Below are 24734 nucleotides of genomic sequence, written 5' to 3'. Positions count from 1 at the left end.
GGTACTTCCGAATAAAACAACAAATATTCAATCAAAAGTATTGGTTTTCTGCTCTGGAATCATGATTTTAAAACATAAAAAAATTAAAAATTCTGCACTCAAAATGTATTTCTTTTGGTTGTTAATTAGGTTGTATTGTTTCTATTCCCATTAGGGGTTTCATGCGACTTTATAAACCACTCCTTGCGCATATCACACCACTTGACGCCGACCAGTTTTTCTCGAGGCTAATTTTTTCCGTATATAGTTGTTACTAGTTATCATTTAGAGTAAGTTCTAGCCTTATCTAGACATTTTTTCTATATCCTACTTCGAAAATGTTTCGCTGGGTTGTACTTTTTGTTATTGAACTGTTCAGCATTTATATTTTGTTTTGTAATTGTATATTTTATATGGACTGTGATTTGTCTTTGCTTGTATCTTGGCACTGTACTATTAATAATAATAATAATAATAATAATAATAATAATAATAATAATAATAATAATAATAACTACTTATATAGCGCTAATCCAGTTCTGTTCTAAGCGCTTTACAAAGTAAAAATCATATTTGTTTAAAATAATTCGAAAAAAGATGAGTCTTAAGTTTACGTTTAAAAAGATTTAAATTGTCACAATTACGGATGTCGATAGGTAGTTTGTTCCAGAGTTCTGGGGCCGAAACAGCGAAAGCTCTGGAACCATACGACTTTAGATTGTGGTTGACATGACATAGGCGAAATGCGTCAGACGACGATCGGAGCGTTCTTGAAGTTGTATAGCGGCGTATCAGGTCTTGTATGTAGATGGGGGACTGTTGGTGAAGAGCTTTGTGGGTGAGCAGAATTATTTTGAATTTGATTCGCTCGGAAACTGGAAGCCAGTGGAGTTCAAATAAAATAGGGGTTATGTGGTCATACTTGCGAGAGCCTGTGATCAGTCGAGCCGCGGCATTCTATTGTAATAAACGATAATTACTGGCGGCTCCCTCCACTACTGTTGTGTTCGTTACTCATTCCACTTACATTAGAAATGATTTCTATTCGGCTGAGCGTAGCGATAGAGAATAGAAGCGCAATTAAAATTTTTAAAGTGGGATATTTCGCTCGGATCTACCGAACTTCGTCAGCCACAATGCAAATTTGAGTGTTAGAAGGGTTATATAATGGACCCGAGGGAGCTTAGATGGTGTCATAGATGCTGGCTAATTCGAAGCTATTGTCTCTGTTCAAGGAAGGCTTACGTAATTTTATCTTAATTGCCTCCCTTATTCGGCGTTTGAATGTGTTACTTTTCGTGGCAAGAACTTTTGTTTTGCTGGAATCCACTGAATGATCCGTGAGCTGGCAATGTTCATGAACAGCTGACGAATTCCGAGAAAGATGTTCCTTTACTCGAGTTTCTAATAACAGAGAAGTCTCGCCCACATAATCTTTATCACATTGTTCGCAATGGATGTGATAGACTGTTCCATGCTTTTTAAGAGTTTCTGTTTTGTCCTTAACATGAACTAGTTGTGATCTTAAGGAATTAAGAGCGGATGTCTGTAAATATCAACCAGAGGTGTGCAATAGCGAAAAATTCAAAATTCTCAAAAAAATTCACAACATAGCCCACGGTAAACTATTGCAAGAAATACATGTTTTACTTCGATCCGATAATTATTTTTGATGTGAGGCTATGATCTTGAATTCACCGCTCCTGAACAGGGTTTTCGGTGTCTGACACCACATGTTGTGAAGACCTTGTTTTAAAAATCAAACCAGTTTTGTTCCAAACGAAAATTATCCAGTCTGATAAAGTACATAATTATGGACATCATGAATGGTATATTACTCGTCTGAAGTGAAAATAAAATATTTAGGAGATTTTTCAATATTTACAATTTTTTCAAGCGACTTCTCGTGATGCCAAATTGACAAATTTGCGAGGCTAAAATCATCAACTGGTACATGGCGTTGAGGATAAAGATTTACGCCACGTGAAAGAGCATTACTTGTTCTTATAAAATCTGCTTTCCAAACTATGGGCAACACAGAAGGAAATTTTTGAGGCCGCGAATTACAAGTAGTACTTTAGTGAAATTTGAGCTTTTCTGTCACGGCATTCCGTTGCTAAAACTCAGATTAACACAACATGAAACGTTTCAAACAACAATGGTTTATTAATTCTTGCTACAGGGCACTGCCTGTGCATGACCCATGCTTATAAGACTATTTTCCTTGGTTTTCTATCTTTAAGGGGCAGTGTCAAAAGATTTTAGCGGAGTTCAAAAGCCGTACACGGGTCAGCTTACGTTGTCAACCGGTCGCAACACTAGTAAATATGGAATAAAATGAAACCAGGACTTCTTTCATTCAATCTTACTTTGAAAAAAATGGAGCAAATAGCTAAGAGTGCTATATAATTCATACCTTTGAGCGGCCACACTGGATGTTTAAGAAATATGGGACATCTATAGGAAACATTGAACACTTTAGGCCGTTTTATACATTTGGTCACAAAGATTGTGTTACATACATTTCACCGGTAGACCGCTGACCTTGCACTTACGTACGCCCTTGTCCACGGGATAGAAAGCGATGTTTCGTCCAGCTAGACCCCAAAGACAATTAATTATATAATCAGTTCAAACTGAGATTAAGATTTTGGGTTATCACAATTTTATCTGGTTGCGTCTACACGCGCAGTTGTTTTGATTTTTGATAAAGTTTTTCAAATTTCAGTCTAACGTAACCTGTGAATACAGCCGCCTCTCATCGCCCCCGTCCCCGAGAGGCGTTTCGCAAGGCTACCATAAATGCTACTCAAGGAGAGTTAAAAGCAATGTGACTGTCTAGTTCATCTGGATAAGACCCAATTTTCAATTTATTGTTCACAAAAATTGTCTGTTGTATGATAGTTTTCATACGATAAAAGATAGTTCATCCATCAGTAATGGAATTTGAGCAGACAAAGTATGGTTTCTTTGGCCTTAAAGGGTCAAAGTAAGAACACGATCCAACAAGATCAGTTGCCTGAATATATGGTGCTATTCTCTGAATTTTTAGAGTACTTGCGAAAGCCGACAGGCACTAATATCGAGGTCATCTTGTGGATAAGTCTAGATTGCACAAATGTGATGCTCCGATCTCCCTTCGTTTGCTTGAAATGATTAGCTGCCCAACTTGGTGGGACCGGCGCAGAATCGGTTTTGGTAGCGCCGTCTGATGCCATAAGCATCTCGATGTCTTGAGCAAATAGACCTGATTAGATGGCTGTCATCGATTTCGAAGATATCAAGGGAAATTTTGCCCTGAAGTTTAGTCAGTAAGTTATGTCACTTTGTAAAACTGGCTTTACACCCAAAGGAGCGTAGCTGTGCCGTCCAGGCTGTGAAACCCTGGCCCTCTTTCTGACAAAAATTGCTCCCCCTACGTCCCTCCCTTATTCCTGCTGACAATGTGCTGTGGTCGACTGTAGCAGGTGTGAGTCGTACTGCAGGAATTGGGGAAAATAGGGACGACAGTGGTGATGCAACCCCGTTTCCATCCTCGCTCTTACCCTGCTGCCTCCCCACTAAGCTCCCCATTCTTTACGTCGGGAAACTGTAACAGTGACAAAGCACAGGGCCAAATAACTTTAAAAAAAAATCACTAAAAATCATAAATGTGGGTGGATGCAACAACCAGTAATTCAGAATCAAATTGCAAGCGTTATTAAAGGTAATTCTTATTTAAGGTCAGGAGTTTTGCGTTACAGTAATTTGATACCTGCTCCGCCTACGAGAAGCTCCGCCTCAGTTTTTAGTGTTCAATCAGCAAACCCCGTGGCCCTTAGATAGTTTCGAATGTCTGTGCCACAATCTCTGATTGGAATACATTGGGTATTCGCTGGATTTCCAACACTTTGTCCACATTGTCCTCCAACAATCGAAGCATACTCACACGATACCATTTCGGCTCAATTTGTTTAAACGCCGTGAAAACAGAATCGAGCATTTTAAAAGTTGGATTGCAGAGCAAAATAAACAAACTGAAGCGATCTGAATACCAACGTGGGCTAACTGCACGTTTAGAAAGTTCAGTGACAGAAAATACAGCTCAAAGGTAAATCGCAGTTACAGCTTGTATCGAAGGGGCAGTGAAAAATTACCCTTGGCATGCGCCCGGGGGGTACAATTCGAGCAGAGGCCCTTTGATCTTCCTAGATAAGTCGAAGGGCCTCTGCTCGCAGGGTACCCGGGGGATGAACCTTTATATGGCGGTACCTTTAAACCAGTTTTAGGGTATTGAGCGAAAACATATAAGAGAAAGTTATTATAAATATCAGTCAACTGTCACTTAGCGTATTCATTTTAGAATTGGTACCACTAAGTGGGAAAATTGTACAGACCACGGCTACAAAACAAATTCTGGTACCTTTTAGTGGTACTTTTCAAACTTTATGACGATCAACTCGTCAATTTGATTTAGGAGTCCCCCTCCCCCTGGGGGCAAGTGGTCTGCGCAAACTGTAACGCAATCTCTGCCGTTAAACGTATTTTTAAATCGCGGCAAAATGCATATTTCGTTCCTGATTGATGTGATGATTTCTACAATGTACAGAAAGCACGCTAAAAAGGTATGAATTACGTAGCACTTGTAGCTATTGTTTAATTTGTTCTAAAGTAAGATTCAATGGAAAACATTCTGGGCCCAGTTGTTCAAAGCCCGATTAAGCTAATCCTGGGTTAACGTGAACTTTGATTCAAGTTTAATTACTTCTCAATAAAGATTTTAGGAAATGATTTTTGCCCCTCAGTTTGGACTGACACTTTTCTTTACCTTTAGCTTGCAATAAGGCTTTAAAACCACTTTTAAAAAGCGAGATGAAAGCATCGATTAACTTTTAATCGCAGATTAGCGTTAATCGGCTTTCGAACAACCCGGCCCTGGTCCGAATTCAAAACGTTGACTACGTAAACTGACCTTTGTGACCTTTATACGCTTTTGAACTCGAGGTCTAATAAAACTGCTACAATCTTTTGTGCCTGCCCGAAATGATTAAAAACCATGGAAAGTAATATTATGAACGTGGGCCAAAACCTTTAGCAAGTACCAACAAACAATTGCTGTTTGAAACGTTTTCATGTTGTGTTTGTCTGAGTTTTAGCATCGGAAGGCAGTGACAGAAAAGCTCAAATTTCACTAAAGTACTACTTGTAATTCGCGGCCTCAAAAGTTTCTTTCTTTGTTGCCCATAGTTTTGAAAGCGGATTTTATAAGAAGAAGTGATGCTCTTTCACGTGGTGTAAATCTTTATCCTCAACGCCATGTACCAGTACTAGTTGATGATTTTAGCCTCGCAAATTTGTCAATTTGGCATCACGAGAAGTCGCCTGAAAAAATTGTAAATATTGAAAAATCTCCTAAATATTTAATTTTCACTTCAGATGAGTAATATACCATTCATGATGTCCATAATTATGTACTTTATCAGACTGGATGTTTTTCGTTTGGAACAAAGCTGGTTTGATTTTTAAAACAAGGTCTTCGCAGCATGTGGTGTCAGACACCGAAAACCCGGTTCAGGAGCGGTGAATTCACGATCATAGCCTCACATCAAAAATAATTATCGGATCGAAGTAAAACATGCATCTCTTGCAATAGTTTACCGTGGGCTATGTTGTGAATTTTTTTGAGAATTTTGAATTTTTCGCTATTGCACACCTCTGGTTAATATTTACAGACATCCGCTCTTAAAAGGCTTGTGGACAAGTGTAACCTCGTGTGATTTGAATGCTCTTAAGAGGCGTTCCGAAGTGCACTTGATGTATGGCACTGAAGCATAAATTCTCTTCTCGTTAACAGATTCTCCGGAATCTCTCGACGCGGATCCAGATTTCGGTATTGTTAGCATCCAATCAGGATAGTTATCGGCTTTCAAGGGTTCCTTAACGTGTTGAATTTCCTTTACTGTGTCATCTTCAGACACCAATGTGTGAGCTCGAAGTAGTAGAGTGTTAACTACTGCTCTTTTATGTTATAGATGATGATTCGAATGGAAATTCAGATATTGATCAGTATGAGTCGGTTTCCGGTATACGGTGACCTTCGTTGAGCCATCCTCGTTCACGTGAAGGTAGGTGTCAAGAAATGGAATTCTGTCATTCTTTTATTTTTTGGTCATTGTGTCATCAACATATTTATATGATACCACATAGCTGACGGTGTAGGTGCGATATCCAATGCTCTGCTCTCAAAGTGTTCCATATGAAGATTGACGACTATGGGTGAAATTGGGGAACCCATCGCGGCCGCGTTAAGGAAGCCTTGAAAGCCAATAACTATATATAATACCGAACACTGGATCCGCGTTGAGAGATTCCGAAGAGAATTTATGCTTCAGTGCCATTAATCAAGGGCACTTCGGAACGCCTCCAAAGAGCATTCAAATCACACGAGGTTGCACTTGTCCACAAGCCTTTCAATTCCTTAAGATCACAACTAGTTCATGTTAAGGACAAAACAGAAACTCTTCAAAAGTATGGAACAGTCTATCACATCCATTGCGAACAACGTGATAAAGATTATGTGGGCGAAACTTCTCGGTTATTAGAAACTCGAGTAAAGGAACATCTTTCTCGGAATTCGTCAGCTTTTCATGAACATTGCCAGCTCAAGGGTCATTCAGTGGATTCCAGCAAAACAAAAGTTCTTGCCACGGAAAGTAACACATTCAAACGCCGAATAAGGGAGGCAATTGAGATAAGATTACGTAAGCCCTCTTAGAACAGAGACAATGGCTTCGAATTAGCCAGCATCTATGACACCATCTAAGCTCCCTCGGGTCCATTATATAACCCTTCTTAACACTCAAATTTGCATTATGGCTGACGAAGTTCGGTGGATCCGAACGAAATATTCCACTTTAAAAATTTTAATTGCGCTTTGAGTGCAGAATTTTTATATTTTTTTTATATTTGAAAAACAAATATTCATTTCACGTCTCCTAAAACTGAACGCGAAACTTTCATGTTAACGTCCTTTAGAGATTTTATATAAATACCTAAACGCAAATTGCACCTCTGAGAGATTTTTTTGTCTCACCACTTAACAACTCACCTGCCAGATCATTAAGTGTTGCACCCAGCATGACTTTGCATACGTCCTCGCTACCTGACAAAGGTGCCTCTGATGCTTTCTTGCGAATTTGAATTGCCTCTTTAATCTTGGATTTTCCTAGTACAAAGGTTTTGTGTTCTTTTGCCAGACATCGGCCAAGTTTAGCGAGACATTGGGCTCTGCTGTTACCCTTGTCAATGCCACGAGCAGTTTGGATTTCGTCGGCCTCTTTCAAGTACTCTTTGGCTCGTGCACTAGCAACATCACACAGACCAGGTGAACAGCAACAGTTGAACACTTCTTTGATCCCCAAGGAGGTGAGACATTTACTCAGTCTTTTTTCGTCTCCCATATCTTGACACTTTTTTCTTAACAATTCGTAAAGAGATTTAAACTTCGTCCTCCCCATCATCTTCGCAAGTAGCTCCCCTACCGTGTTAAAGACATCAATGCATCTCTTCATTCTTTCGTCATCCATTTCATCTTTGTCAATCCACTCACGAAGTTGCATGACGTTTTCTTCCTCCTTCAAAAATTCTTTGATGGCCGTTGGTGCGTTTGTACTGAGAAACTTCTTAAACGTGTCTATCAGGAAGGTTAAGAAGTAGTCAATAAACTGGTTTTGTGCATCACGGAAAACGTCTCTAAATTGTTCCTCTAATGCCTTGCGTTTACAGTATTCGCGAATGACTGACAAGAAAGTATATAAACAAGAACCCCCCCAAAGTATGTTTTTCTCCAGAAGAGAGCGATTGGCCAATTCCAATACGTGGTCAGTGAACTGACTCTTTCTTAACGCCGCCGAAGTGGAATGGAACACGTTCGCAGCACCAGCCGGTGTAAACCGTCCCCTCAGAAGGGCCAGTCTTACGAGGGCTTCTTTTTGTTGTGGTGTAAGTCTTTCAAAGCAAACATTGAGGCACACATCAATTTTTCCTTTTTCTGGAGCTGCTTTAATCTTTTCCAAATATTCGAATCGCACTTCTGGTGGAGAAGAACACATCTGCCGAACTCGGCCAACTGGGTCGTCATTTGAAGCTATCAAGGTGTAAAGGACGAGAGGAATACCACTGCAAATATCTGTCAATTTCTTTACGAATTCTTCTTTAACGCGCTTCCCTTCGCACACTTTCGTCAAAAGCTGAACTGATTCTTCTAATTCAAACGGAGTCAGCGGAATTGTTTCTCTGCCTATTTCAGGAAAGACGCCGACATCGAACTCTGAGGACGTGACCAGTAACTTTACGTTTCTGCAACTCGTGACAATTTCCACAATACATTTTTCAACCCTCGTCCTCTCAATTGGGTCAATCAAATGGTTCAGATACTCAAAGTTGTCCAGCAGCAAAATCGTGTGGAAAGCGTTACTTTTCAGACGCTGCTTCATTGCAGGTATTGGATCATTTAGAGGGTGATGGTAAATTTGCTGAAGAACCTTTTCTGCAAAATCGTCGAAAGAATCAATGTAGTTGCAGTTCACGTACACAGCCACGGTACGGTCGTCAGTTTTCAGTATTTTATCAGCCACCTTAATAGCCAAGGCTGTCTTCCCCATGCCGGGGGCGCCATGTAAGAAGACGCATCTGCATTCGTCTTCTGGATGAAGGCACTTCATAATTTGTTTACATTCATTTTCACGATTCACAAAATGTGGCACTGCTTGAGGGAGATGAGACAGATTCCTTAGGACTCCTGCAAAGTAGTGGTCATATCAATGCCAAAGTCAATAATTGGGAAAAAAAATTAAAACAGTGCAGCTGATACTAAACGATAACATTTTGCAACACAAAAGCGAAATGCAAGTTTAGTTTTATGTTGAAGTTCCTCAACTTCTGCAACTCTGGATCTTCCGAGCGGTGAACAAGAGATAAACAGACAAAAATCATCGAGCAGCCGTGTATGGTGCAATCACCTTCTTTACCGTCAACGTTACCCGTGTAAACGGTCACTTCTTTAGTAACGGTCACGGTTACCTTCTACTTAATTGTGTTGAACAATTGGTTTGTTAGTGTTCTTCCATTGGTTTTGATTACTTTCAGTCAAGTTTGGTGTCTTTCTACGGTTTTGGGGAAATCCAGGTGCCAGATTCAAGAAAGTCTGCCTACGATGTATCCGAAGTACGGGTACTGCTTCTTAACGATAGTCTATTGTTGGAATAATATTCGTTTGATTATAAAAGTAACATATAATTTTAATAACAACCTTTCCAGAATCCTTTGCACCTTAATAACCGGAAGTGCCAAATGACTTTGTCTATTTGAAGCCAAGGAGATCCCACACCACTCATATCAAATTTTAGTGTGATGAGGTCATCGGTCACGTGAGCATGCCCAAAAACGCGTTTGATCTCTGCGAAAACGAGCAAATATCAACATTCGAAAGTAATCAATGTATTCAGAAAGACATCGACACTCTCCTTGAAAATCATTTTGCCAATCTAAGTTGACACTTATCGGGTGTCTCTGAACGATAAGGAGCCCGATGAAAAACCCAGAGCGGAGGATGGAGACTTTAATTCCCATGAATCGGGTAAAGAAGTGATAGGGTAAAAGTGAGAATAAAAAACACCCTCTTTGTGGCTCCGAGAACACGATATCCGTGACGGATCGTTCAAACGTCAGGCAGAGCTGTTTTTTGGTAGTAAGGTGAAATTCTAAGGCCTCGGTTATAATAAAGTTCTTAAGTCCATGAAATGGTCAAATTTCTGTTCTCCTTTCGTGAAAACACGTTTTTTAGCACTTTCTCCGCCTCCAAACTCCTCAAGATAGGAAGGCAGATAGGTAGATAGGTCGGTAGGTAAGAAGGAAAAAAGGAAGGAAGGAAGAAAGGAAGGAAGGAAGGAAGGGAGAGAAAGAAGGAAGGAAGGAAGGAAGGAAGGAAGGAAGGAAGGAAGGAAGAGAGGGAGGGAGGGAAGGGAGGAAGCGAGGGAGGGAGGGAAGGAGGGAGGGAAGGAAGGGAGGGAGGGAAGAAGGAAGGGAGGGAGGTAGGGAGTGAGGGAGAGAGAAAAGGAAGGAAGCTCATGGAGGGGGAGGGAAGGAAGGAAGGAAGGAAGGAAGGAAGGAAGGAAGGAAGGAAGGGCGGGAGGGATCGTTTCTCATTTTTTTTCGTTCCCTTCACTTTAACATGTTGAATGAAATAGCCAACGTCGTTGTTATTCGTCCTGACACAACTGGAAATACTTTCTCCGCCGATTCCGCTTAATCCGTTATACTTAATCAGAGAGGCCAGTTTCCAGGAGTGAATAATGCTAGAGTGATGCGGAGACATCGGAGATACCGGAGAAAGGACTTGCAGAACGTGCAAGCAGTAATAGATAAATATATTAGTATCATGTTATTCCTTATGATGCAACTGCAAGTTCCTTCTACACACTGAACTTTATTTTAGTACAACGGGGACATCGGAGACACCGGAGAAAGAACTTGCAGTTAATAAAATGTACATTTTATTTCTATCTAATATAAGTAACATATTTATTAATATATTTCATATTATATTAACTGTAAGTATATACAATATAAAATATATTAATAAATATATTATTCATATTAGATATAATATAAATATTTAATATTTGATATTTAAAATGCAGATTTTACTCACTTTCTGATGTATACATTGTTGCTCAACGATCGCGCGCTTTCTCGGTTGTAGACAAGACAATATATGATTCCCAAAGATATGAATATAACGACCGAACAAAAGAGTATGAGAATTTTTTCTCGATAAGCTTCCTGCGGGAATAATTAGTACTCTGTAAAATAACGCTTCAGAAGGTTCAAGGTCAGATAAGGTAACTGTTAACACATTCCTTTAGGCCTCTCTTCTGCTTGACCACACTTTGTTGTCAAAGCTATCATATTATTGGCCATTAGGAAACGAGAAATTGGACAAGAAAGCACCATGCGAAAAACAGAAGTATAAAAAAGAAGTTGCGGACGTGACTGCGGACACATTCTTGTAAGCGTTTCTTTTGTTCCGCGATGGATCGTTTGCGAAAACTATGCTTTGAATGAAGACGAAATCTCGTATGGACAAAACAAATGTGTGGAAAATGAACTTAACAAGTTTCTTTACGATGTCAAATCAAGCTGCAAAACTACGCATCTGGCAGTTGTACGTGACAAGCATGGCGTCAGGACCTGCGAGACAGCTTAACAGTAAGGTATGCAATATGTCTTTGCTGTTCTTTCTGAGCTTTAAGAGTTAAAATTGCAAGTTGTAGGATCCGCCATTTTGAAAAAGAGACAAACAGGGCAGGAAATACTTAATCTTCTTGTCAAGAAAAGACCTCCTTGTTGTAAAAATCCACCATTTTTAAATAAGAGACAAACCGGGCAGGAAATGCATCATGTTGTTGTCAAGAATAGACCTTCTTGTTGTAAAAATCCGCCATTTTGAAAAAGAGACAAATCGGGCAAGAAGTACATAATGCTGTTGTCAAGAATAGACCTTCTTGTTGTAAAAATCCGCCATTTTGTTGAAGGGGCAAACAGGGCTGGAAATACATAACCTTGTCGTTAAGAATAATTTTGTAGTAAAAAAAATCCACTATTTTGTCAAAAATAAAATGGAAAAAAAGAGCCCGAAATTCGGCGAGTTGTTGTCGAGTGTATATCTCGTTGTCAAAATCGATTAATTCACAGATAATTTCTTTACACTTCGACACTGTTTTGTGTTAAAGGTAGATTAATGGAAATTATAGAACACGCTGTCTAGTCATGCTATAGATAGGCAACGTGTTTTAAACCAATATTTGTTTAGAAAGCTTTAAGTTTTATTGCAAAAGCTTAATAACGATTTCGCCAAAATGGGCAGGGTAGCACTAAAACTGATAGAAATGTAACTTTAATTTGCAACTTTTTCGATTTTTTTTATAGAGCATACGGAATGCTTTGATGAGCCGTATTCTCCGAACTGCGGCTACATGCTCGATAATATCTGCTAAAGTATCTTATCGAAAATGTGACGGTAGAGCTAATACCTCGCCAGATGCGCTTTGGGCGCAAATATGCAACAAGAGAGATGTTGCGACCAAGAAATAAAGCTAATCCCAGGAATGGCCTTCTTTTTCTCTGCTGTGGCAGCGGTAGAGAGCAAAGTAAAGAAAAATCACGCCAGCGAAGACACGGAGGAAGATGGTGACTTAAACAACACGAGCCACAAACAGCAAGTTGTTTATTGGCCCACAATTTCTTACTGGATGGCAGTTCAGTCACAAAATGGAACGCATGTTTCCACAGTAACAGTTCACTCTGCCCTGCTAGAAATAGGAATGGACGTCACAGCAAAAGCTCTACCAGATTGCAAAAAGGAAGAGAAGAACAGTCATCTGCATCTTTGTGTTCGACACTCAAAGATCACTCAAATCACTTTCTGCAAAACAAAGTCGATATTTCATTTGCTCAGGGACTGCACAGTCTGAAAGATGAACTGATGGAAGAGCCGTTGGGGAGTGCGATGAATGGAAGCGAACATGTTGTAAGATTGCAAGTGGTTTCGAGCTCGTTCTGTTCCACACTGCGCGACAAGGCAGTTCCACCTCTCATCCGATGTGGAATTAAGTTCGATGTGTATGGCATTGAAAATTGCAGTGTGCCGTGCCGAAGCGAAATCTGCACAAAACCGCTGGCATGTCCAATAGTGGTAGCCATGAACGACATCGAGAGAGCAATGAAAAAGCTTGGCTATGCGCTTTACCGCGGAGAAATTTACGAGAAAGTTGGTTCTTCGAAGTATACATTTCAACACTGTTGTACAGTTAAAAAAGTTTTTGTCGCTACTCGCCAACAGCGAGCTTTTCAAGGAAACCATTATAAAGCACCTAAGCAAGTTAGACAGCATTCTGGGTGCTCCCTAAAGCGAGTTTCCCAGATAGCTCAAGATTAATTACGACCTGATGGAAGTTTCGGATGGCTTCTGCTTTTCTATCAGAGTGAGAAGATTAGTGGGAAACGCCATACGAGACTCGGACGTTGGAAGAGAAACACCGAGAGCGTACGTCGAGTACGAACACGACAAAGTACCAGACCCCGTTACTTCAGAGAAATTCTGGAAAAAAGCCTATTGCTCTTCGTGTTTTCAGGTACATCGCCATGATAACCAAACAGAAAGCCTTTAACAAGAGCCAAATTGACAAGTACACACAAGTCATCTTTATGCACGAGGCGTACACCAAACTGTTGGACCCAGATGACTGGAAGGTACGTTCACTTAACCAAACGTTTTCGTTGACGGTTGGTTAACACGTAAGTCAATGAAACCCTTATCTAACTTGCCTCTATCTTTTTGGCCTTAAGGTGCTCACCCAGGGCGGCTTGACGGCACACGACAGAAAATACAAGTCGTCTACCCCACTGACCATACGATGTCCTACGTTCATTACGTGCCAAAAGGAGATGGATTTTGGAGAAGACCACAATGCAGCGATGAACGCGCGTTTGAGAAAGTTACACTTCAAGACTTTAAGATCACAACCAGTTGCCGGGGCCATGAAATTTTTGAAAGAGCACGCAATGGACTGCATCGTGTTGGCGAGTAGCATGGCAGTGACTCCTTTTGATGAATTACCTCCGCCAGTCCCGGAAACAGTCCAAGGTGACACAACATTCGACGACGAAGAGAGAGAGAGCGCATCCGAAACTTTACTATGGACGACAGTGACAGTGATGATGCCATGGTGGATGAAGAATCCCAAGAAACGACAGCACGAAATCAAGAAAGCGGCGAGGAGAGCGAGGGAATGAGCGACAATGACGACAATTCAAGCTACGCGAAGGGTTGGGAGAGAACTAACAAAGAAATTTCCAGGCTCCGTTAACAACAACCGCGAAACAGTTTAAAGCGGAGGCAACTAGAATTACTTGGCGTAAAGCAGTTTCGAGAAGATTGTGACAAGCGCGGACCTTGCGAGGCAGCAGTTCCTTGAAGAGACCAGGGCAAGATGGATAGCACTTGGCATGATGAAACAAGAGGATGCTGACCTGCTGCATTCGGTGGATGGACCCTACCATCCGAACACCGAGAGAAGAGAGAAGAATACTTCACTAACAAGAAAGCCGAAGAAGAACGGCAGCTTGCCGAAAAAGCTCGCACCTATTTCCAGGATGGGTGGGTGCTGGGAAAGGAAGAAGAACTGCAGGACTTACAGAAACAAGAAGACGCAGCGACAGATCCAGACACCAAACGCGCCCTTCAATGCATAATAGAAGTTGCAGTAGACGCTTTGAAGGCAAGGTTTCAACGAGAGGAAGTTCGAGGCCTCCAAAAGTATGTTTTGCTCGACATAAGAAGGAAGGCTGTACAACTGAAGTGGTGTTCAGAGGAGCAAGCGGAATCATAAGTAGCATATGGTGTCCGCTGCTGTTTCCCAGCGAAGTACCCCAAGACGAGCCAAGTGGTAGACACCCGTCACAGCTTCGTAGCCAGCCCAATAAAAGTGCATGACGATGACGACGAGGCTCTCTTCATCACCCAGGTGACAAGCTGGGAAGCCAGTCACACACAGTTCGAGAGAACTCACCGCCTCCGCGAAGACTCCCAGCAGGGTAAAAAACGATCCCGCTCAACAGACGAAGTTCAGCCCGGCGCTAGCAAAAGGAAGGCCAAAAATACGATTTTGAATTATTTCACAAGCCAATAAAAGTTAATGATAAAAGCGTGTCGAATTTCGCATTTAAGGATGCTGTTGTTGTTATGTCAATGTGATTTTAAATGACGATTTTGAATTATTTCACAAGCCAATGAAAGTTAATGATAAAAGCGTGTCGAATTTTGCATTTAAGGACGCTGTTGTTGTTATGTAAATGTTATTTTGAATGACGATTTTGAATTATTTCACAAGTCAATAAACGTTAATGATCAAAACGTGTCGAATTTCGCATTTAAGAACGCTGTTGTTGTCATGTCAATGTTATTTTTCTCTTGTTTTTCTTGCTGATTTATGTTACAACTGAATCCAAGTTATCACTTTCACAATTAAAGAGAAAAGTTCTGTACAAAATACACTGTTTGTTCTGTGCGTCTATTCTACAAGTGTTATTCACAACCTAGCGGCATTTTGAGTCCAGCCCTTTTCTTTAAAGAGTCCGCCGTTCTTCCCTCTTGAAACTTTAACTCGGGATCTCTCAGAATAGCCGTCTACTGTCCAAACCCGTGCCTATTGATTCCTTTCTTGAGAAAATCGTCCTCGTTTGACGTGAATTTTTATACACGACGAAGTTTTCTCTGACTTCGTAAGCGCTCAACGGGTGGGTCATTGGTTGTCGTTTGGGGCGGAATTTCCATATCAGCATTTTCAACTGGCGTTGCAGAGGCTGACTTTGAAACGCCAAACCTAGCGTGAACGTCCTCGTCCACTTCTGAACCCTTGCTTCCTTGAAATTTTTGTAGACATTCCTGGCCCTTGACGGTAACTTCGCGCGATCGTTGCTTTTGATAGTGGAGTTTTGCGATAGCAGAACTGTGTTTCTGGTCGTCTGACAATATTTTCTGCCCGGTACTAGTCAATTGATTGAGGCTTTGCGTTTCGACAATCTGACGATATCGAGTCGGATGAATGTATTTGCCAATCGCATCAAACACCAGTTTGCTCATCACATCGCCCAGTTTACTGCGCTGGCCTCCATTTGTCGTGAAGAGAATATAGTCGCACCGTGGGTTCAGCAATGGCCTGACGATAGAGATGTAATTATCGAGCACTTGCATGCTGGCATCGGTCATGATCAGCGAATCGAAACCGTACTTTCCGTCGGTCTTGATCATTTTTTTAATCGACAAATCCTTCGTTTGCCTATGCTGCATTTACCATGTCCACCGTCATATACTGATAAGTCATGGGGCTTGATCCCTTCACTTTGATGAACAGATACATCGACACAAACCTCGTGGCAAATGTTAAGTCTGAAGGGTTTACTTGGTTTGGGCAGTTCTTGCACGTTTTGACGGTGTTTTCGAAACGTGGCAAGTGAAACATTACGACTCGTAACAATTCGTCCATAGTGGTCCAGTGACCTCGGGCTTCCAAAGTGTCGATATCCAGGTCTTGAGACTACTGCAATCTCATCATCTTTGCCACCGTCTTTCGAGCTCGCTTAAGGTTCAATTCAGTCGTGGATAGGTTTTGCAGAAGTGCGTCCGATGCTCCGTGTATTTTTCGAAAGTCTTTTAGATCGGAAATTGCGTCTATGTATCCCAATTGTCCACCATGTCCGAGTTTGCACTCGTCTTGCAAAGAAGTCGATGAACTTGAACAGTAGATTTGGAGAGCAAAGACTGTAGTCTTTCACCTCAAACGTCAATTCCTCCTCGTCTCCGCAACAAAATTTCAAACATTTAAAGCTTCTCTTAGCTATTTGTTGAGCTGTGCGACCTTACTTGTAGCCACCCCCACTTCCAGTCAACCAATTGGCGAAATCTTGGCCAATTTTTCCTGAGACTGAAAATGAAGGAAATAACTTGGTGGCGTGCATTCTTGTGGTGTCGGTGGATGCACAGTCACCTGTAGTGGTCAGTGATAAGTTGGTTGGGAAAACTTGTAACGATTGTTATTGGTGTTTCAGGTCGGGCTTTCCATCGAAATAAAAGAACCAGCTATGCTTAGAATTCACATGTTTCCTACATCCACGCTGACTTTGAAATCCTTCATGGTCGCAAACTTGTATTGGCCAGCGATACAAGCTGTCTGTCTCGTCTTTTTCCAAATGGAGGCGTTGTGGTTTGGGTAATGCACCATCGATGTTAGACAAATCTACTTCCTTCTTCTTATTCTTATTTCCAGTAAAGGAACGTTAAGGAAATGCACTCGTTGGTACAGATTAGCCAAAATCGACCAAACACTTGGATCCATTTTCAAAGAATGAATCTTTGAATAAATCTCGCACTTGTCACCACTTGCCACTACTTGTCCAGGCTCATTACTATTGTACTCAAATTCATAACAACCCAAACGTGGTTAAGTTTGCCTGGACAGGCCTTTACATGCCCAAGACCATTTTCACAAGGTCTCAAAGGGAACCCCGTCAATAAGAACAATCGCTCTTTAAAACTATAAAAGGGAACAGGCAGTGAAACCAGGAACACCTGCACAAAGGAACAACCTTAATAGGAACGATTTGAATTCAACGGGAACAAGTAATTACGAACAAAAGTTCCACATGCCAATTAAAAAAAAACAAACACTGTGAAAAGGAACAAAGCAATAGGAACAAATGTTCCTTTAAACTTTGAAAGGGAACAAACAATCAAAACAGAAAACCTGAGTAGGAACTATTTGAAGTCAATTGGAACAAGTTATTAGGATCAAACGTTCTGCATGCCAATTAAAAGGAACCAACACTCTGAAAAGGAACAAAGCAATAGGAACAAATGTTCCTTAAAGGGACACAGTCACCTTTGTGACCGCGCTGGCCTGGACACTAGTTTTGTCAGTTTGAAAAGCGTCTACCTCAACCTGAAATCAAAAGTACGCGTCGAATACATATAGAAATCCGCTTTAATCTTCCCAGTGTTTTATTGGATTTTCAATCTTTTACTGAAAACCTGTTTAAGTATGCTTTTGCTCATTCTATGATATTATTTTATCATATTTGGTTAAAAACAGCATGGATCGCGTCTCCAACGGAACGTGAAAAGAAGAGGTGGGAAACGTAAAGGCGCCGGGCGGAAGAAATCGCCTGCGTTAACAAGAGAAATCAATCAAAAACATCGGAGAGCAAATCACCATGATATATATTTGGAAAATCGCATTTTCTCAACCTGGCGAAAGGTTTGTGCGCAGGGAATCTACGTTAACGATTCGAACTTCGCGTCACGGCTGCTTGGTTTGGAGCTCAGACGAAGACAAGCCTCGGTACATAGTCGATTATCTCCTCGACAAGGACAGCCTCTAGTAGAACCTTGTTTTCTACGGGTCGAGCAAGCGTTCTTGCGATGACATGGGTTTGGTTCCTAAATTTAGATAGTGGAGAAGCTGTAGGAACGAAATTATAAAAGCAAAATAAATGATTGAAAGCAAAAATAAAGCTTACCGGTCGTTTCGCTACAAAGTAGTTTCGTTACACTGCAGTTCAGTCGATTCGCTACTTTTTAAAATTGACATATTCTGTAATATTTGAACTCAATTTGCTTCTCATGCAAACACTGTGAAACGTAGAAACAGCTAAGATAATTTTTCACACGACCGGATACCAAAATAAACAATAAAATGATTCTTCGACTTCAGAGGTATTCGTTGACGTTTGGCTTCCCTGGACAAGTCCGTCAGTAAATTCTCCATGGTATCAAGAAAATGAGTGTTCTAATATGACAATAGGTCTATAATCACTATAATAATTTTGACTGGAAAATACTTCGACTCGCCAAGATTTGTTTAGATTTTTCAAAGGATGCGCTTCTCAGCGCGAGACGTGCGATGAAGTGTGATATGCAAATCAGCTAAGAAATGGTATCTAATGCGCATGTGCACCAGCTGACTGTGTCCCTTTAAAAATATAATAGGGAACAAACTATCAAAACAGAACCTCTTAATAAGGGAACAAATGTTCCTTTCTGTATTTTAAAAGGGAACGAAAAACTTTGAATAGGAACCACTTTCCCTTCAAAAGAACAATCACTTTAAACGAAAGTTCCACGCGTAAATGAAAAGGAGCAACTATTGTAAAAAGGAACCTTCAAATAGGAACAACTGTTCCTAAAATTACGAAGGGGAACGAGCTGTTGTTCCTTAAATGTCAATTTGGGATCTATTTGTTCCCTTAACAAAAAACAAATTGGAAGGAACGTTCCACACGCTAGTGAAAAGGAACGACAATTGTAAAAAGGAACCTATCAATAGGAACATTTGTTCCTCAAATTACGAAAGGGAACAAGCTGTTGTTCCTAAAATGTCAATTTAGGAACTATTTGTTCCATTAACAAAAAACAAATTGGAATGAACGTTCCACACTTTAGTGAAAAGGAGCGATTATGGTAAAAAGGAACCTATCAATAGGAACAGTTGTTCCTCAAATTACGAAAGAGAACAAGCTGTTGTTCCCAACATGTCAATGTGGGAACTATTTGTTCCCTTAAGGTGGCTGGTACCAGTTTCCTCGCGCGGGGAGCGGGTCTGACTATCGTGCGTCACGCGCGAAAGACACGCGATAGCCAGACTAAAAATCAAAACAAATATTGCGGCGCGCGGCTTTTTTCCTGCTACGTTACTTTTGTCCTGTTTTAAACGAAATTCGCCTATATCCGAGACTGTATCTAGTAGTACGACCTTAGTTAATTCCTTATGTTCAAGTCAAATTATTTCTGGTGTTCAAAGTTAAGATTGAACGGCAAAACTAGCGATCGATCGTGACGGAGCTTCAAGGACTCGCAAAATGTTTTATATAAAGTAGGGAACCGAAATACTACCACAAATTATCTCGCTTGATCGTCTTGGCCACATTCTATAGTTTTATTTTTTGTCCTCAACGGTCACTCTTACGACGACCTTCACAAACTTTACACAACATTTATAACTGACTGACACTGCTCGCCATCCTGCCTAATTCATCAGCGAGGACACCGCGACTCCCACGGACGAAGAGAATGTTGGCCGCCATCGTTGTACTCTTCGACGAAGACAACCACGAAGAATAAGGACAAATACCCGAAAAAGTCTCACATAAAGAGGTTCAGCATTGTACAATTTAGAAGTCTCGCAATCTCGACATTCTGCAGAAACACCGACTGACACGGTCATTGACACGTGTTCTGCAAGCAGTTTGATCCATTTCAAACTTTCGCTTGAAACTATTTGACAAAAACATGGCTAAATCTAGCCAAACGTTGTGAGAAAATCCTTCAAGGTGAGTCCAGGAGGCTGTAACGGCTGTATAAGTAATCTTCTAAGCAGTAAACAAGTGAAAACAGCAGATCAACTGACTCCGAAACTCTCCAAGGAGAAGCTGCCCGCACGAGCACACGCAACAGTCAGCGGTAGTCAGAACAGATCATGAGCAACTATTGATCTTATAGAATCCAGATTTTGAAAGCGCGAAGACGCGCGTGGAAATTACTAAACTCACGAAGGCTTTTACTTGAAAACGAGTCCGGTGATCCCCTCTTTTTATTGTCTCATTACGATATTATTATTGAGAGGAAACATCAGAAAAAAAATTAAAAAATTCTACGGAAGGAAATTTTCACTGCGTAAAAATTGTCTTTTTTCCCAATTAACAAAAAATCCGTTACGTAGAATTTTTTAAAATTATTGTACATTATCCTTTTCAGGGGGTCACCGGGTTAATTTTTTAATTATTGGTGCCACAAGCTAAAAAATAGGTCTGAAAAATCCTTTGAAAACGTTGCCATGGAAACCGTCAGTGCCGAAATAACACTCAATTTTGGTCAGCTATAAATTATATAATTCAACTCTACAAAAGTGTTACAATGGCCTTGGTTAATCTTTTTGTCCTATTCTTTCAAAGTGATAAACTGTCAAGAGGCTGAAAACTGGTACCAGCCACCTTAAGGCCCAGTTCATACGTCGAACTTTACATGAGCTGAACCTAATCATTTGGTTCGGCGCATGTAAAGATCGACGTATGAATTAGTTAGGATCGACAGATTTGTATTTGGGTCGACCCGCCGTTCTAGTCGACTGCGCCAGTCGAATAGAACGGCAAAAGTTCGACTTCGATTCAGACGTCGAACTTTTACATGTGCCGAACCAAATGCATACGTTACGTATAAATTATATAAATTATATCCATCCCAGAGGTCTCCGCGTTCCATCGACTTGGCATGCGCGTAGTAAAAGCCACTGTTTGGAAAGGTTTGTGATAGAAGAGATCGCGTCTGAATTCAAAAAAGACAAATAAGAGCCGAGAAAACATAAAGAATTAAAGAAAGAGTGAAATGGCTTGCTTGCCATTTTAGTGTGTGCTCAGCGTGCAAGATGTACTCTTGAGAGAGATCTACTGAGTTGCAATTGAGACTTGCAGTAATGACGTCACATTCTGAGAACTTCGTTTTCGTCTTTTCTGTCTCTTTTGTTGTCTCAGTTCAATCTCTGTATCATAAAAATGACCACTTTATGACTGGTTTAATCGTAGCCTTGTTAATAAATACATGCGGTGAATTCATGCAGAACGTTTACAGAAGCCATGTTGACGAGAATGAATAGCGCACGTGGATCACGTGGGACCAGACACGTTCCATGTGGTTACCTCAGGTCCCCCAGAGCAACATGTACAGGGGTGAATTTAGAGAGCCCGGGGAGTTGTAATGAACTGATGACGACCGATCACTGATCCTTGGTGGACACGGGTGGTGTAAATCATGAGAAAAAGTGAAACAAGTATGAGTAAATGATGCCAGTTGGGGCATTCTTAACCTGTTATGTTTGATTTGGCTTATTTGTTGCAGATTATTTGTGTGAAGTACCTGTAACCTAACTTGGGATAGCTAAGTAAACAGAGCATTTACCCTTTTTTTCATGAGACGAGCAACTCGAACTTATTATTAGTTATATCCCTAAAAGTTAGTCATTTATCTCTTATCCCCACGATTATTTTGCAAGTTATACCTCATCCCTAAGTGCCTCAATAATAATAAATTGCAAAATGCGTGGTTACCCACGCTAATTTCTCTTTTTGGATTCCGGTAATCTGCTCTTTCTGTATAGTCAGGTTAAACGCGCAAATATACTTCTGTATAAGGAGGTGCTTCCCCTAAGAGAATTTTTTTTTGAGGGATTGAATCTTTAAAATAAAAATTGTCGTTAGATTATAAGCTCGATTTACACGAGTTTGCAAAAGTAGCCGTTTTAATACAGTTTCTTAAATGCAAGAAAATAGCACTCACCTGGTGAGACTTTTATTTCAAGTTTGACTTGAGCTGGTCTAGAAAAAAACATTAAACAATCACCACATTTGTACGATAAGATACTTCTCACCCAATTGAGTTCGTAAACCACTGAAATTGCTGTGCACACAAATACAACATCTTTTACTTCTTCTACAACTTCGCTCTCAAAATCTCCACGGTAAGTGTGGGCACTATCTATAACATAGTACCTAGTGTTAGAGTGGCCTACTGGTTCATTTTCTGTCTTCTGGTGGTCCATCTTATAACATCTTTATTTTTTTTTCCTCTGGATTGGCTTCAACTGAGATACATATACCATAGTAGGAGCTACGGTTTCTTTGCTTAGCTTCGATTAGTTGCGAAGTATCTGCGAGAGTTACTCTACACGACTCTAGAATACTGAGAATGTTACTGTTTTCCAGAAGATGTTTTGTTCTCTTTGCTGCCTGCTTTCGCCGTGGGACGAAGAAACTAGACCTTGTACCTCTGGCATTTTGTAACGAGTGCCGGTTGTCAAGGTAGCGGAGTTTGCTCTGCCGAGTTTCTCCCCCGCGCTTCCCGCTCTAGCACAGCCCGTTGCTAGTTTTCGATCCACGCACTGATTCCAAGTAATCAGCAAGTAATATTTGCTCGCCTTCGGGTGCCCGTAAAGTCGCCGAAATAAGCCAAAGTCTTCTAGGCATGTTAAAAAATTTCTCGTTATTGAGCAAATAGGCACTTAAAAAAATAAGCAAAAAATAGTAACAAATTAGGTTTTTTCTCAGTTTTGGAAGATGTTCTCTGACCGGAGTTCGTTGAATTAGCGAGACAAGTGAGAGATGAACAGAGATACCCTTTGTCAGGTTAGCCAGGATACTAAAAAAAAAAAAAAAGGAAAAAATTGTACCGTATGCAATGATGCACAAGTGACGGTTGATTACTCACGTGTCCCAGACATATCACCGCTTTGTGGGTAAGCTGTGCACAGGTCATATTTGCTCTCTCGCGTATTCATAAACATAAGGAATTTGACACTGGTAAATCTCGTCTCTGGTTATGTTAAGAACAGGCGTTTGTCTCTTTGCCTAATAAAAATTCTTTTTAACTCGTGAATGCGCGCATGCGCAATGAACGAGTTATCGTGATGTGAGCTGAACTTCACTAGCTCGATCAGATGTAAAGTTTATTAGGAAGGATGCCCTAAGGGCAGACAGTGTCTTACATTGGGCTCGTTTCCTTTTTTTTTTTTCATGGCAGCTTCAAATCTGCACATTAATTTATTCATTAAACTCTGCCCTCTCCTAATAGGGATGTATTGTTCTGATTGTCTTCAACAAAAGAGGCCGAATGAAAATCCATTATTGGCACGTATATCAAGGGAGATGAACCACTTTTACTACTACAACTACTACTACTACTACTACTACTACTACTACTACTACTACTACTACTACTACTACTACTACTACTACTACTACTACTACTACTACTACTACTACTACTACTTCTACTACTGTAGTACTACTACTACAACTACTACTACTACTACTACTACTACTACTACTACTACTACTACTACCACCACCACCACCACTACTACTACTACTACTACTACTACTACTACTTGCGTGACCGCTCAAAATGGTCACGCCTTTGTTAGCTGAGTAGATTTTCGTTTATTCCACGAGAAGAAAGCATTATACTGGTACAAAGTTTACGACAACGACAATCTAAATGGCAGAAGAGCCTGATGAGTCCTCCTTTGATGCTGACGATGATCATGATCAAAGAAAAAAAGCTGGATTCAGGCCTTCGCGTATGGTCGATATGGAACCATGTGAAGATCTCCACCGATATTTGGTCGATAGATTTAACGCGACTAAATCGAAGCCCGTGTTATTCGAGGAAATCGATTCATCCACTTATAAACCTAATGCCAAAGTGGTATCTTTCAAGACCTCAGAAGATCGTTTGCTACTTTGGATAAAAACGTTTGCGCTACGCTACTATGAATATTTAAACACCATGGGATATCTTGTGTCTTGGCAAGAACAAGAATCTTACAGTTGGCAACAAAGAGCGACAAAATTATCCTACACATCTCTACGGCCGACGAGCAAAATGAAGAACAACTTGTCACTGTTTCTGTATTTATTTCAACTGGCCGCATCATGGTTCAAGGAAAGAAATTTGCCGAATGGAGCAGTGACGAATTCCCCGCACTGTTAGCAATTGTTAACAGCCTCGAACCTTTGACAGACAATGGTTCATTGACCTTGGAGGACACTTCCTTGTTTCTCGCGGACTTGCCAAAATTTTTCACTAAACTTCAAGAGGAAGATAAGGAAATCACCAATCAAGAAAATGCTGGTCAATGCATAGCAGAAGAAACACCCAACACAGCTCGAGAAACACCAAAATCTAGACAAGAACCCGTCAAGCCCCTCACACTAACGACAAGCAGACTGCATACACTTTCGACTTTACGTAAAACTGTGGGAAATCTAGAAGCCGAATTTACACAATTCAAAATAAACATCGAAGGAAACTTTGAGCAACTGAAAGACAAAGCTGTACAACAAGATCATCTTTTAAAATTACAAAAATCACATGTAGGAGACCTCTGTGACGACTTAATAAATTCAAACAAGCTTCTTAATGATCAACTACAAAATCACGCCATCCTGATTGCAAAATTAAAAAAAGGAAAATCGGACTCTTCAAAAGAAACAATCCCAACTTGTCGCAGAAAATGCTCAATTAAAGGAAAAACAAACGCAACTGGAGTCAGAGGTCAGTTTTCTTAAAGAACAAGTTAAGGCTCTATTTGAAAAATTGAATTCACATACAC

The 24734-nt window shown here is 40.6% G+C and overlaps 2 protein-coding genes across 2 annotated transcripts in view; both read right to left on the bottom strand.

The window, feature by feature from the left end:
• The window catches only part of LOC146451222 (uncharacterized), a 74422-nt gene that overhangs the window by 5079 nt on the left and 44609 nt on the right, over nucleotides 1-24734 (bottom strand). Inside the window, exon 8 of the mRNA XM_085099304.1 lies at nucleotides 7067-8758. Within this exon, the coding sequence (XP_084955430.1) occupies nucleotides 7067-8758 (1692 nt within the window). The remainder of the gene's footprint in view (nucleotides 1-7066; nucleotides 8759-24734) is intronic.
• The window catches only part of LOC146451225 (uncharacterized), a 91075-nt gene that overhangs the window by 41917 nt on the left and 24424 nt on the right, over nucleotides 1-24734 (bottom strand). The window lies entirely within an intron of this gene.

This window comes from Pavona decussata, unplaced genomic scaffold, assembly GCF_977016875.1.
Source record: "Pavona decussata unplaced genomic scaffold, jaPavDecu1.1 SCAFFOLD_391, whole genome shotgun sequence".
In the NCBI taxonomy this organism is placed as follows: domain Eukaryota; kingdom Metazoa; phylum Cnidaria; class Anthozoa; order Scleractinia; family Agariciidae; genus Pavona; species Pavona decussata.
This window is presented reverse-complemented; position numbering and strand designations above follow the sequence as displayed.